The sequence below is a fragment of the Leucopleurus acutus genome, assembly GCF_964270905.1.
Source record: "Leucopleurus acutus genome assembly, chromosome: 18".
In the NCBI taxonomy this organism is placed as follows: domain Eukaryota; kingdom Metazoa; phylum Chordata; class Mammalia; order Artiodactyla; family Delphinidae; genus Leucopleurus; species Leucopleurus acutus.
This window is the reverse complement of record NC_139160.1, coordinates 21475609-21489751: the sequence shown is the minus strand read 5'-3', so window position 1 is coordinate 21489751 and position 14143 is coordinate 21475609. Positions and strand designations below refer to the sequence as shown.

The 14143-nt window shown below is 39.7% G+C and overlaps 1 protein-coding gene across 1 annotated transcript in view; it reads left to right on the top strand.

Moving 5' to 3' along the window:
- GTF2F2 (general transcription factor IIF subunit 2) overlaps positions 1-14143 on the top strand; it is a 156899-nt gene that overhangs the window by 80390 nt on the left and 62366 nt on the right. The window contains exon 5 of the mRNA XM_082859322.1: positions 8373-8454. Within this exon, the coding sequence (XP_082715448.1) occupies positions 8373-8454 (82 nt within the window). The remainder of the gene's footprint in view (positions 1-8372; positions 8455-14143) is intronic.

Genomic DNA, 14143 nt, shown 5'->3' with positions numbered 1-14143 from the left:
CCTTGATCATTATGTAGTGTCCTTCCTTGTCTCTTTTAATAATCTTTATTTTAAAGTCTATTTTGTCTGATATGAGAATTGCTACTCCAGCTTTCTTTTGATTTCCATTTGCATGGAATATCTTTTTCCATCCCCTCACTTTCAGTCTATATGTGTCCCTAGGTCTGAAGTGGGTGTCTTGTAGGCAGCATATATACGGGTCTTGTTTTTGTATCCATTCAGCCAGTCTGTGTCTTTTGGTTGGAGCATTTATTTCATTTACATTTAAGGTAATTATCGATATATATGTTCCTATTACCGTTTTCTTAATTGTTTTGGGTTGTTATTGTAGGTCTTTTCCTTCTCTTGTGTTTCCTGCCTGGAGTTCTTTAGCATTTGTCGTAAAGCTGGTTTGGTGGTGCTGAATTCTCTTAGCTTTTGCTTGTCTGTAAAGGTTTTAATTTCTCCGTCGAATCTGAATGAGATCCTTTCTGGGTAGAGTAATCTTGGTTGTAGGTTTTTCCCTTTCATCCCTTGAAATATGTCCTGCCACACCCTTCTGGCTTGCATAGTTTCTGCTGAAAGATCAGCTGTTAACCTTGTGGGGATTCCCTTGTATGTTATTTGTTGCTTTTCCCTTGCTGCTTTTAATATTTTTTTTTGTATTTAATTTTTGATAGTTTGATGAATATGTGTCTTGGCATGTTTCTTCTTGGATGTATCCTGATGGGACTCTCTGTGCTTCCTGGACTTAATTGACTATTTCCTTTCCCATATTAGAGAAGTTTTCAACTATAATCTCTTCAAATATTTTCTCAGTCCCTTTCTTTTTCTCTTCTTCTTCTGGGATCCCTATAATTCAAATGTTGGTGTGTTTAATATTGTCCCAGAGGTCTCTGAGACTGTCCTCAATTCTTTTCATTCTTTTTTCTTTATTCTGCTCTGCAGTAGTTACTTCCAGTATTTTATCTTCCAGGTCACTTATCCATTCTTCTGCCTCAGTTATTCTGCTATTGATTCCTTCTAGAGAATTTTTAATTTCATTTATTGTGTTGTTCATCATTGTTTGCTTGCTCTTTAGTTCTTCTAGGTCCTTGTTAAACATTTCTTGTATTGTCTCCATTCTATGTCCAAGATGTTGGATCATCTTTAGTGTCATTATTCTGAATTCTTTTTCAGGTAGACTGCCTATTTCCTCTTCATTTATTTTACCTGGTGGGTTTTTACCTTGCTCCTTCATCTGCTTTATATTTCTCTGTCTTCTCATTTTGTTTAACTTACTGTGTTTGGGGTCTCCTTTTCAGAGGCTGAAGGTTCATAGTTCCCGTTGTTTTTGGTGTCTGCCCCCAGTGGCTAAGGTTGGTTCAGTGGGTTGTGTAGGCTTCCTGGTGGAGGGGACTGGTGCCTGTGTTCTGGTGGATGAGGCTAGATCTTGTCTTTCTGATGGGCAGGACCGCGTCTGGTGGTCAACTTATTATGATTTTAGGCAGCCTCTCTGCTAATGGGTGGGGTTGTGTTCCTGTCTTGCTAGTTGTTTGGCATGGGGTGTCCAGCACTGGAGCTTGCTGGTCGTTGAGTGGAGCTGGGTCTTAGCGTTGAGATGGAGATCTCTGGGAGAGCTCTCACCGATTGATACTACCAGGGAGGTCTGTGGTGGACCAGTGTCCTGAACTTGGCTCTCCCCCCTCAGAGGTTCACGCCTGACACCTGACGGGAGCACCAAGACCCTGTCAGCCACGCAGTTTGTGTTAGGCGTTCCACCAGACTCTGGGAATACCAGCAGCGAACTGCTTCTGCCTTGCTGAAGACAGCTTTTTCTGAGACACAGCTGCCAGCAAACCAGAGGTCCTGCAGTGGGGCAGCCGTACATGTATGGGGCCAGAGGCTGGTCCTGGGGGCTCAGAGTCAGAGGACTGGAAGGGCAAGAGGAGAAAGAGGAAGAGGGAATTGGGAACTAGAAAGCTGGTGTGGAGAGGTAGAGCCAACCTCTTATTCTTGAAAGCAACTTTTAGATTAGGAATTATGTCTGTTTATACAGCATTACAACATTATGCCCACATCTGTATTTGAGGATTTATATTGATTAATTATATATATTAAATTATTTATATAATTATATATAACAAGCAAAAAGAAGACTACTGTGAAGTATAGGAGGAATGATAACTTGTGAACTTGCCTTGTAAACAGTAAAACATACAAACGTTTGTTTTAAAAATGTCGTTCTCTAAGTTATTTCTTTGACGAAAAGTTTGTTATGGCTTCTGTAGACTCCTAGAACAATCCCAACTCCTTTGTACACTTAAGGCCTCCATCTTCGATTTTGTACCTTACGTAACCACTCTCCTACTCCCGGACAACCAGTCTTGTCATTCACAGGTGCTCTTTGATGAGCATTACAACATCCCTTGTATAGGAATGTACGTAAACCTTCTTTCTCCCAGTCCATAGGGGAAAAGTTGAAGAGCAGTAGTAGGAGTGAGGAAGCCGAGATGTTTTCTAATCCGAAGTCTAGTCCTCAAATTATGGTTTCAGTATTTGGTTTAAAATTGGGAATTCCCAGCTATTTAGGCATGTTTGTAATTTGAATATCATTACAAGAAAACATATTGCATGAACAGATAATTTGGGGGAGTACTTATATGGCTGCTCATTTTGTTGCTTTTGAGGTAATTAATCAAATGCTGACTCTGTAGGTTTACTGAAATCTGAGCATGATCTTTTATTCCTAAAATTCCTGAGTATTAGATAGAGATCAGAACATCAATTGACAAATTTGAATACAGTAAGAAACACCTTCTTAATAACATAGGGATTGCAGCTTTGCCCAACTGGTTTGTTAAGATGCCAAGTAGCATGTATGAATAGGCCTTGCCCTGTGAACCACAAGCAGAAACTGCTAGGAAAAGATTTTAAATGAGAACAGTGGAGACTGGTAGGAGTATTAAAAATGGTTTATCTTTTAAATGCTCTTGCTCTGTTGAAATATTATTTCTTTAGTCCTTTTCCAGCGAGTCCTTTTCCAGCGACACAGGTGTGATGTAAGGAAGAATCAGGAAAGTAGCCTCAAATCTCAAGAATCAGTCCAAAATCTTGGTTCTAACCTTGTCTGTGTTTTAACTTGAGTTGGAAGTGCTCTTAAAGGCCTCCACATTGAACTGGATCGAGTGGTCTTGTGGAAATGAACACCTGTAACTTCCTGATGCCCAACATCTTCTTAACACGTTACTTCTCATTACTTACATGCCAGTGCTAATAGACACCCTTCCTGTTTACTTCCACTTTAACTTTTTCAAACTAGCCAGGCCCTTAACTTGTAAAAAATGCCAGTCAGTTGTTTCTCTTGGGTTCCTCAACATAGAGTATGTTGGAAGGTCCAGCTTAGAACAGAAGTTTGTATATTTTCAGGTCTTGGACAGCTTCTCAACATTTTCTCATCGTCATTTCAAGAAACAGTTCTTCTCTAATTTCTACTCAAAGAAAATTTAATTATATCTAGGTCTTTTAGAAAGTATTAGGGCAAACAAAATAAATACTAATGAAATAATAAAACATCCTCAGATGGAGGGGAAGGCCAGTTTTGTTTTGTTTATTTTAGTGAGAGAGAATTGGAGATCTCAGAGATCCCAGTGACTTTATTATACATATAGATGCTGAGGCCCAGAGATGTAAAGTAATTTCTCCAAAGTAACACCGCTGTTTAGAGACAGAATCAGAACTAGAACACTTCCATTCTTGTTATAGGATGCACTTTGTGTAACTTACCCTTTAAAACTTTCTCTCAATTGTTTTCTGAAACTAGGTGGCAGGATATAGACCAATAAAATACCATCACCAAAGGTGTATGTTCATAGTCATGAGGATTCTTTGGGTTACAAGTAGCAGAAACCAATAAGCAAACCAATCTAGCCCCAAAAGCGAGGGAGGTGAGAAAATTTAGAAAAAGATCCTGGAACAGTTCCCAGAATCTAAAGAAGAGTTGAATGAACGGCCAAGCCTAGGGAAAGATAGGAACCAAGCCATGGCTGGGCTTTCAGTAGGATGAGCCTATGTGGCTTCTCTTCAGGGTGCTGTTGTGACCATGTCCTTCTAGAGATTTCTGAGGTGGAGTGACTCTGGTATGGGTCCCTTAGTTTAAAATTCTGAGAGAGACAGACAGACAGAGAAACAGAGAAGAGACAAAAGCCATTGCTCATGCTGTTCCCACCACCTTCGGTGCCCTTCTGCTTCACCTCCCAGTCTAAATCCTACCCATTTTTCCAGGTCCAGCACAAACATTGCTTTCTCCATCACAGCTCTTCGTAATCCCCAGCTAGACATATTCTCTTCGTGTCTATGTGTTTTAATCCCAGTACTCTGTGTCTCTGTCAGTAGATTATAACCCTCATAAGCCATGGCAAATTCTACGTAGTACAGTAGATCCCACAGCCTTTATGGAAGGACTGGCAGGCCTTCCAGTAGTTAAATTAAAAGGTAGGGAATCATAAAAATGATAATAGTATATATTCCTACTGCCTTAAACATTTTAAGACCCACAGATGTACATTTAGTCACCAGTGTACCTGCAGGACAAGGCCTTTGCTTTCAGTATAGGGTGCTGACGAGCATCTGATTTCTCTTTCCTGTGAAAAGTAAACCCATAATTTAGTTTCGATTTTCAGTTTTGGTTTCTTTAAAAAGGAGCAAACACTTAGACACTGCGAAACAGTATGAATGCAGAATCCTTCTAGACTTTCATGTTTCTCTTCCAATCTCTAGTTGTCTCTCCAGTACCTAATTTGACAGATTTTTAGCAACTTTTGTACCATCTTACAAAGCATTAAACATAGTTTTTGTAGAAACATCTCCCTCCCCCATACTCTTTTTTTTTTTTTGCGGTACGCGGGCCTCTCACTGTTGCGGCCTCTCCCGTTGCGGAGCAACAGGCTCCGGACGCGCAGGCTCAGCGGCCATGGCTCACGGGCCCAGCCGCTCCGCGGCATGTGGGATCTTCCCGGACCGGGGCACAAACCTGTGTCCCCTGCATCGGCAGGTGGACTCTCAACCACTGCGCCACCGGGGAAGCCCCCCCCATACTCTTAATTAATGGGATTATGTAATATATAATCAAATTGCATAATTACTAACAGAGTAAAACTAGCATAAACAAGTTCTGCATAGTTTGAGCAGAAGTGTGTGGGAGTAGTAGAGATTAACCTACTACCCACTAGTGTATAGTGAGCTGTGGGCATCTGTCACCATAGTTAAGATGGGAACTGACAGCCTTGGTCATCTAGAAGTGGGTTAAGTGGAGGTCTATCACAAGTGCTTCTCGTGTGTTAAAGTGATTTGCATACCTATCTCATCATCCTACTAGACCAGAAGCTCCCAAAATGTGATCTGGAAACCACTGGGTAGAGGGGTCCTGGAGACCCTTTAAGGGGCCTGTGAAATCAAAGTTATTTTTATAAGAATACCAAGCCTTTTTTTGCCTTTTTCACTCTGATTTTCTAAACATTTTTCAGTTTTAGTTGCTAGTGTGATCAATATCAGTAGAAAACCCACATAAAAGGTTCTTTGGGGTTCCTCACTACTTTTCAGGCATATATGCCACACGTTTGTGAATGGCTGCACCAGCCTCTACTGCTTGAGGGCAAGAGCCACGTTTCATTTATCTTTGTTATTCCTGATGTGTTTTTGTATTATCTTTTACATAAAGGCACTTAGTAAATATTTGATAAATATATGAGCAATAAAAAGATTATTTTTCAAGTATTTACAGTCTTTCAAACTGGGCCAATGAAGTAGTCTTAAGTCACGATTCCTGTTTTAATGAATATGATCTGTAATTAACAGCAGTGGTGTGCAAGTGGGTGCTTTCAAATGCCTTAAAATGGGATATTTAATAGCTTTCCCCTGAAATCTTAAGCAATGTTTTGGAGAAGAAGAGAAGCATGGTTTCGTGGAAAGAATATGAAAACATGTTCCTGTGAGGCTTTAAAAAGTGTGTGACACCTTTAAATCTTGCTTAGGGGGCTGTGTTATAAGTAAATTGGTTTCTAAAAAACTTATTTAGGAAGAGAGCGGGAATGGCAAAGAGTTAACAGAGATGTGGGGTTATTTAAGAGCAGCCAATTGGTAGAAGTTTTCATTGCTGCTGATGAAGACTTTTCCTTTCATTTGAGAAGCATTTGAAGGCTATTTTAGATTTGAAAAGGGGATGTGATGGACAGAAAATCATGGTTTGGGGAGGTGAATTTTTACTGCTTTGTGTGAGTGAGCTTGATTGAAGAAGAGTGATGAGTGGTGGCCAAGTTGAAATGGGCAGGTGCTTTGGATGCTTTTAACCCTTTCAGGTATTATGTGTGGAACGTTGACAGCAGAAACCTTTAACTAGAAATTAAACTCATCCTGTCCACCAGGAGTAGGTACAGGTAAATAAGTGGGGAACATTCACAGGTGGTGTTGAAAGGTAGCTTTTTAGTATTCAGCATTAGTAAACACCTGGATATGTAACTAAATTATTTTCAGAGACAGTATTCCAGATCTATTTTGTTTTTTAAAAAAGATTAATTTATGTTTAAAAAGTGAACTTTTGGGGCTTCCCTGGTGGCACAGTGGTTGAGAGTCCGCCTGCCAATGCAGGGGACACAGGTTCGTGCCCCGGTCTGGGAAGATCCCACATGCTGCGGAGCGGCTGGACCCGTGAGCCATGGCCGTTGAGCCTGCGCGTCCGGAGCCTGTGCTCCGCAACGGGAGAGGCCACAGCAGTGAGAGGCCCGCGTACTGAAAAAAAAAAAAAAAAAAGTGAACTTTTCTCATGCGTTTAAGACATTATAGATTGGAATCTTTCCCAAATCTTGTTATTGTTATGACAAGAGTTTTTCTAGATACCACTGTCAGCTTCAGTGGAGAGGCATGCTCAAATATAATACTTGTTTTTGCTTTAAGAAAATTCAAATTTTAATCTTACTAAATTCATTAATAAGAGGAAATTACTTTTAGATATTTAAACTTAAATTTAATATAAAATAATTGCAGCCTTATTATTATTTCCTTCCTGGCATATTTTGGTGTAAGGTAGACGTGCTTCTCATCATTGCTCTTTGCAGTCATCTGTCAGCCTCTACTTGAGGTTTGTTGCATATGTTACATTGAATTATTGAGTTACTGTGTGTATTAGTACTTAGGGGCTATAATAAGGAGTTCCTAGATTTTGGAGGCAAAATCGAGAAAGGTCACCATAAGAAAAATTTTCTAACATAAATCATGTGGGCATGGTTCTATCTGCATTCTATGTTTTGGTCAACTTATCTGTTCCTCCAGTGAACTGTATGCTTCTTGAAGACAATACTGTATTTCAGTCATCTTCGATTCTGCAATGCCTAGATGGTTCCCTTCACATCGTAGGCATTTAGTTAATGTTTGTGGAATGCATGAGGTCATTCGCCCTGAAAAGATGGATCATAAATGCATTGCTGATGAGCCAGAGGAGTTCCTGAATCTCTTCCAGAAACCTGGGTGAACTCTCCTGGAAATACGACTGAACCATAACTGTTCCTAACCATAGTCATACATTTCCAGACTGCAGTAAAGCAGATACCATCGTGGGTCAGTCATACATGCATTATCAAATAAGATGAGGTCTTAAGGTGACTTGGTGCCTAGTAGGTATGCAGTAGGTGCTAACTTTTGTTTTCTTTTGAATTCTGTGTCAGGGTCACCATAAGAATTCTTACTAATGGTGGGAAAAATTGCCCTTCTGTTTGGACAGATATTCATAGCAGTTAAAGGTCTAGTTTAGACACATCATATTAATCATTTTGCTGGAAAATAGAAGTCAGAGCAACTGGCAGGCAGAACTGGTACACAGTGTAACCCAACCAAGGACCTGCCTAGTTCCACAGTATTTTCTAAGCTAGCTGTACTAGTCACCGTGTATTCTAGAATTTTCTTTTTTGCACATATACGTGTGTGTGCCCATGCATGCATATACGTGTGTGTATGAATTTTTGATTTAGTGCTTTAGGCTAGCTGTGTTTTCAGAACTTACTTCTCTCCCAAAGATGATATAGCTGCCACACCCTTCAAATTTTTACTTGATTTTTATGCCCTTTTAAGCCACTCTCTTTAGGAAGAGCTAAGTGTATAAAAGCTGTTATTGGCAAGGGGCAGCCCAATAAATAAACCTGACAGAAGCCCAGTTTTTTACTAGCCAAGAATAAGATTTTTCTCTATTCTGACCAATGATATTACTGTAAACTTAAAAATATTCCTTTTCTTTCCTTGATTTTTATCATTAACTATATTTGATTGTAATCATTGTTACCTTGGTTAGTATGTCAAAATACAGTCTTGAACGTGATAAATGTTATTTCTCAATACGTTTGTTAATTTTTGTCTTTCCATTCAAGATAAGCTTTCACTGGAAGGAATAGTGGTACAAAGAGCTGAATGCCGACCTGCTGCCAGTGAAAACTACATGAGATTAAAGAGGTTGGTGTTTTTTTAACTTTAAAATAATACCTGCTATTTCTTTTTGGGGATTGAAATACATATATTAGATTGTCTATAGACTGCATGAAAACTATGGTTATTGTTGAAAGTGTTTTCTCCAAAGATTGTTTGGTTTTAAAACCAAGTAAGAACAAACTTCCAGTTATAAAATAAATGTCATGAGGATGTCATGTGCAACATGGTTACTGTAGTTAATAATACTTTATTGCACATTTGAAAGTTTACTGAGGGACTACATCCGGAAAGTTCTTATCCCAAGACAAAAAAAATATTTTAACTATTACCTATGCTGGTGGAAGTTAACTAGACTTATTGTGATCATTTCCCAAAGTATACAGTTATTGAATTGTTTTCTTGTACACCTGAAACTAATATAATGTTGTATGTCAGTTATACCTCAGTTTTTTAAAAACTCAAGAGTTTCTTTGGCAAAAAAACTTTCAGAACCTGGGCTGTTAATTTGGGGTATATTAAGCTACTGTGTTAATATAACCTGGAATCAAATTTTTTAAATGTCTTTTTCTGGTTGTCCTTATAAATCTTGATTCTCCAAAGACATGTAATAAGATCTTTGTACTATTTTATTTTCAAGGGTTATAATTTTCCCATGATGAATATGTATCTAAAATACTGTACATTAAAAAGCAAGTATAGTTAGTTGCTAGAATACCATCCTTTTCTCTTAATCTACAAAGAACTTTTTAGAAAGTTATTACTTTGTTAGAGATTTTGCTTAGGGGTCCTTCCTCCCCACTTTAGTACGTGGTTAACCTTTTGTAATTAATATTTAAAGATTATGATCGTGAATTCTTGATACTTCAAACTTTGTGACTTTGAAAGAGTCAACAGTTTTTTAAACCCGGAAGAAATGTATTTATTGTACTTGCTTTATAGTTTATATTGAATGTATTTCAACCCCATGTAGTTTAGAATTACATATTTTTTCATTTACCCAGCACTTACTACGTGAAATAGTAGTGAACAAAACAAATAAATATCTCTACCCTCATGGAACTTACATTTTAGAAGACTGTAGCTGCTCAGAACTGGTAGTTGGGAGGACACTTTCAAGTGACAGCAGCAGCCCTTATGGATATCCAAACTGGCTGAGCTGGATCAGCTCTCAGTTTCACATTTAAAAATTTTTCCCCTTTCCTCAATTAGATTGGAAGTCTGTCTCCTGGGAATGAAACAGAGAGACTGGCTTTGTCCAATAATCCCTCTAATTTCAATGCCTCCCCAGGGCAAGTAAAAGGATGACAATCAAAATGAAAACTTTTTATGACAGTAAATAACTTTGGAACACAGGCAGATGCTTCTCTTTGTTTTGGGCCTATAAAGTTTATTATATAATACAAGTCGTCTTGAGAATTTTTCTTCAGATAAGTACTGAAATTGGAAAATGGAAAATCTGATTACTCTGCTGCTTGCCAAGATATTTTTCTGTGGTCTTAATTTTCTTTAAAAGTTTCTAAAATTTTCTGATGATGAGATCAGGCAAGTCACCTGCTGTGTTTATGAAATGGCTGTTTTTTCCTTACCAAAAAAGACATTAAAATTGTTTAGCCTTTTGGAGTATGCTAAAAGACCAGCCATTATATATTTCAGTTACTTCAGTGACTCGAGGAAACAGGGTGATTCAGGAGATGATAATTATGTGAGTTAGATGCTATATGACATAAGTCTTGAAAGCTGAGATTTTTTTTGACCCAGTGGAAAAAGACATGAGTAAGAACACTTTCTACACAGAGAGACATGTAGGTACAGAGACCCGGGGAAGGCATCAGGGACCTGTGTGTAGTTCTGCAAGCCTGGAACGCAGGGTTTATTTGGGGCAGAACAAGCAGAAGCTCCAGCCCTTTTTTGAACTGTGAACTTAAATATCCAAAATCCTGGTTGGATGTCCAGTAGACATTTCAAATATGTCAAAACCTGAACTCCCAGTCTCGCCCCTCAAACCTGCTCCACCAGCATTCGTTCTCATCTGAGCTCATGCCAACTCTGTCCTCCCATTTTTCTCAACCCACAAACCTTGGTTGCATTCTTGACTCCTCTCTCACACCCCACATCCAGTGTGTCAGAAAAATCTTACTGACTGTACCTTCAAAATATTATACATCTGCAGTCTGACCATTTCTCACCACCCACATGATCTGCCATTGTTTCTCACCTGGATCACAGCGGTAGCCTCCTAGCAGAGTTTCTGCTTCCACCCTTGCCCCACTGGAGTCTATTGTCAGCACAGTAGCCAGAGCAGTTCTTTTAAAACCTGTCAAGTTGTGCCGTTCCTCTGCTCACATGTCACTTCCAGTGTTTCCTGTATTACTCAGAATAAAATCCAAGTCCTTATAATTGTATACAGGGACCGACATGATCTCCCTACCATTCTCTTCCCCTTCTCCCCATTCAAACTTCCTGCTTCCCTCCCCCTCACTCACTCTGCTCCATCCACACTGATCTCGTAACAGTCCATGAGCACAGGCACAGTTCCATATGAGGGTCTTTGCACTGGATGTTCTTTCCTACCTGGAACACGCTTTCTCCAGACAGCTGCATGGCTCACCTCGCCTCTTTCAATTCTCTTCTCAAATTCTACTTTTTCAATAAGGCGTACCCTGACCACCTTATTTCCTTCTATGCTTGTAGTTTTTTCAATAGCACATATCACCTAATGTAATTTATTTACTATATTTATTACCAGCTTTGCCCTAGTGCAGTTTAGGCTCCCATAGTTTGTTTTTTGTTTTGTTTTGTCTGTATGTGCACCTGCTTTGTTCACTGATACACACACGCATACCCCCAAGTGTCTAGACTAGTTCATGACATGTAGCAGGTAGTCAGGAAATATTTGTGGGTTTTTGTGTGCTTTTTTTTGGTTTTGTTTTTAATTAATTAATGGCTGCATTGGGTCTTCAATGCTGCGTGCAGGCTTTCTCTAGTTGCGGTGAGCAGGGGCTACTCATTGCAGTGGCTTCTCTTGTTGCGGAGCACAGGCTCTAGGCGTGCAGGCTTCAGTAGTTGTGACATGTGGGCTCAGTAGTCGTGGCTCACGGGCTCTAGAGCGCAGGCTCAGTAGTTGTGGCGCACGGGCTTAGTTGCTCCGCAGCACGTGGGATCTTCCCGGACCAGGGCTCGAGCCCGTGTCCCCTGCATTGGCAGGTGGATTCTTAACCACTGCGCCACCAGGGAAGTCCTAGGAAATATTTGTTGAGTGAATGAATGGCAGGACAAAAGTTGAAATGTTAGTCTCATATGCTTGTTAAATTACTTGTGAAAAGGTCTTATATGCTGTGGTGAGAAATTTGGACTTTGTGTGCTCTTACTATTAGGGAGGCACTGAAGGATTTTAAGCTGATGGAAAGTGAAGGGACTTGTGTGTTAGAAGAGTCATTCTGGCCATAGTACAGAGATTGAAACCAGGGAGATAAATTAGAGGCTGATGTAATAGCCCAGGTACAAAATGTCAGAATGACTAAACAAGGTGGTTCTAGGCAGAAGGGAGATGAGAAACTAGGTTTTGAGGATATTTGGAGGTAGAGTTTGTGGGACTTGATAAACTCATCTCAAACTTCCATGGTTGGGCTTCCCTGGTGGCGCAGGGGTTAAGAATCCGCCTGCCAATGCAGGGTACCTGGGTTCGAGCCCTGGTCCGGGAAGATCCCACATGCTGCAGAGCAACTAAACCCGAGTGCCACAACTACTGAGCCTGCGCTCTAGAGCCCATGAGCTACAACTACTGAAGCCTGCGTGCCACAGCTACTGAAGCTCGTGTGCCTAGAGCCCGTGCTCCTCAACAAGAGAAGCCACTACAATGGGAAACCCGTGCACCGCAACGAAATGTAGCCCACGCTCCTCGCAACTAGAGAAAGCCCGCGCGCGGCAACGAAGACCCAGTGCAGCCATAAATAAATAAATAGATAGATAGATAAATAATTTAATTAAAACTTCCATAGTTGTGGGACAGGGGATTTCTCTAGGACCAGACTGATGGTGGTGGCTCTTGTGTTGTGGCCTAGATACATGTCCTGCTGTGAGTCTCAGACTGGCTGCATACCATCCTGTGCAATGCACTGACGAGGTCAGAGGGATAAAGAAGTCCTGACAGTTTAATTTAAATCCTGGTTGACAATTTACGTAAAAACTTAAGGAAGCAGGAAGTACGAAAACTTCAAGAAGCGTAACAATGGGTAAATTCTCAAAATAGGAAAGTAATCTAAGTCATAAGTTGTATCTCATGTGTTTTGTTTATCATTATTCAACATTTTCCAATGTCTGCTGTGATCACTAAGGTAAGATTCAGTTTTAGAAAAATCACTAGATAACTGTTCTTGCTCTAGAGAGCTTTCAGTCTTTGAACCTCAAGAAAACACACACAGAGGATTATTTAAAAATATTTATTGACAGTGTAGTGGGGGAGGAATAGAAATGTTGTGGTACTATTGATGTAAAGTGGAAAGACAGATTTTCAGATGTGGGTGGGTGATCTCAAAGTGGAAGTGTTTGAGAACAGAATTGGCGATTCAATATTTCAGATATCCTGTACCTAGATATTTCATACACAGGCTCAAAGTTTTTCAGGGCCTTCTTCTTCTTTTAATTAATTTTTTTGTTGTTGATTTACAGTGGTGTATTAGTTTCTGCTATACAGCAAAGTGTATCGGTTATGCATATACATGTATCTACTCTTTTTTACATTCTTTTCCCATATAGGTCATTACAGAGTATTGAGTAGAGTTCTCTGTGCTATATATATATAGTAGGTCCTTATTAGTATTCTATTTTATATATAGTAGTGTGCATATGTCAATCCCAGTCTCCCAATTTATCCCTCCCTTTCCTCTTCCCCTTTGGTAACCGTAAGTTTGTTTTCTACATCTGTGACTATTTCTGTCTTGTAAATAAGCTCATTTGTACCATTTTTTTTAGATTCCACATATAAGCGATATCATATGATATTTGTCTTTCTCTGACTTACTTCACTCAGTATGACAATCTCTGGGTCCATCCATGTCCCTGTAAATAGCATTATTTTGTTCTTTTTTATGGCTGAGTAATATTCTGTTGTATATATGTACCACATCTTCTTTATCCATTCATCCATTGATGGACATTTAGGTTGCCTCCACGTCCTGGCTATTGTAAATGGAGCTGCAATGAACATTGGCTTACATGTATCTTTTCAGATTATGGTTTTCTCCCGATATATGCCCAGGAGTGGGATTGCTGGATCATATGGTAGCTCTATTTTTAGTTTTTTAAGGAACCTCCATACTGTTCTCCATAGTGGCTGTGCCAGTTTACATTCCCACCAACAGTGTAGGGGGGTTCCCTTTTCTCCATACCCTCCCTAGCGTTTATTGGTTGTAGACTTTTTGATGATGGCCATTCTGACCAGTGTGAGGTGATACCTCATTGTAGTTTTGATTTGCATTTCTCTAATAATTAGTGATGTTGAGCATCTTTTCATGTGCTTTTTGGTCATCTGTATGTTCCCTTTGGAGAAATGTCTATTTAGATCTTCCATCAGGGACTTCTTCTGACTGCCTACTCTTCAATGACATTCAGGGTTTTTTTGATAATCTGGCTCTTGTCTCACTTCCTGGCTTCATTTTCAGCTCTTCTCCTTTACATAGGTGTCCGATTGTTATATCACACTACAAGTTGTTTT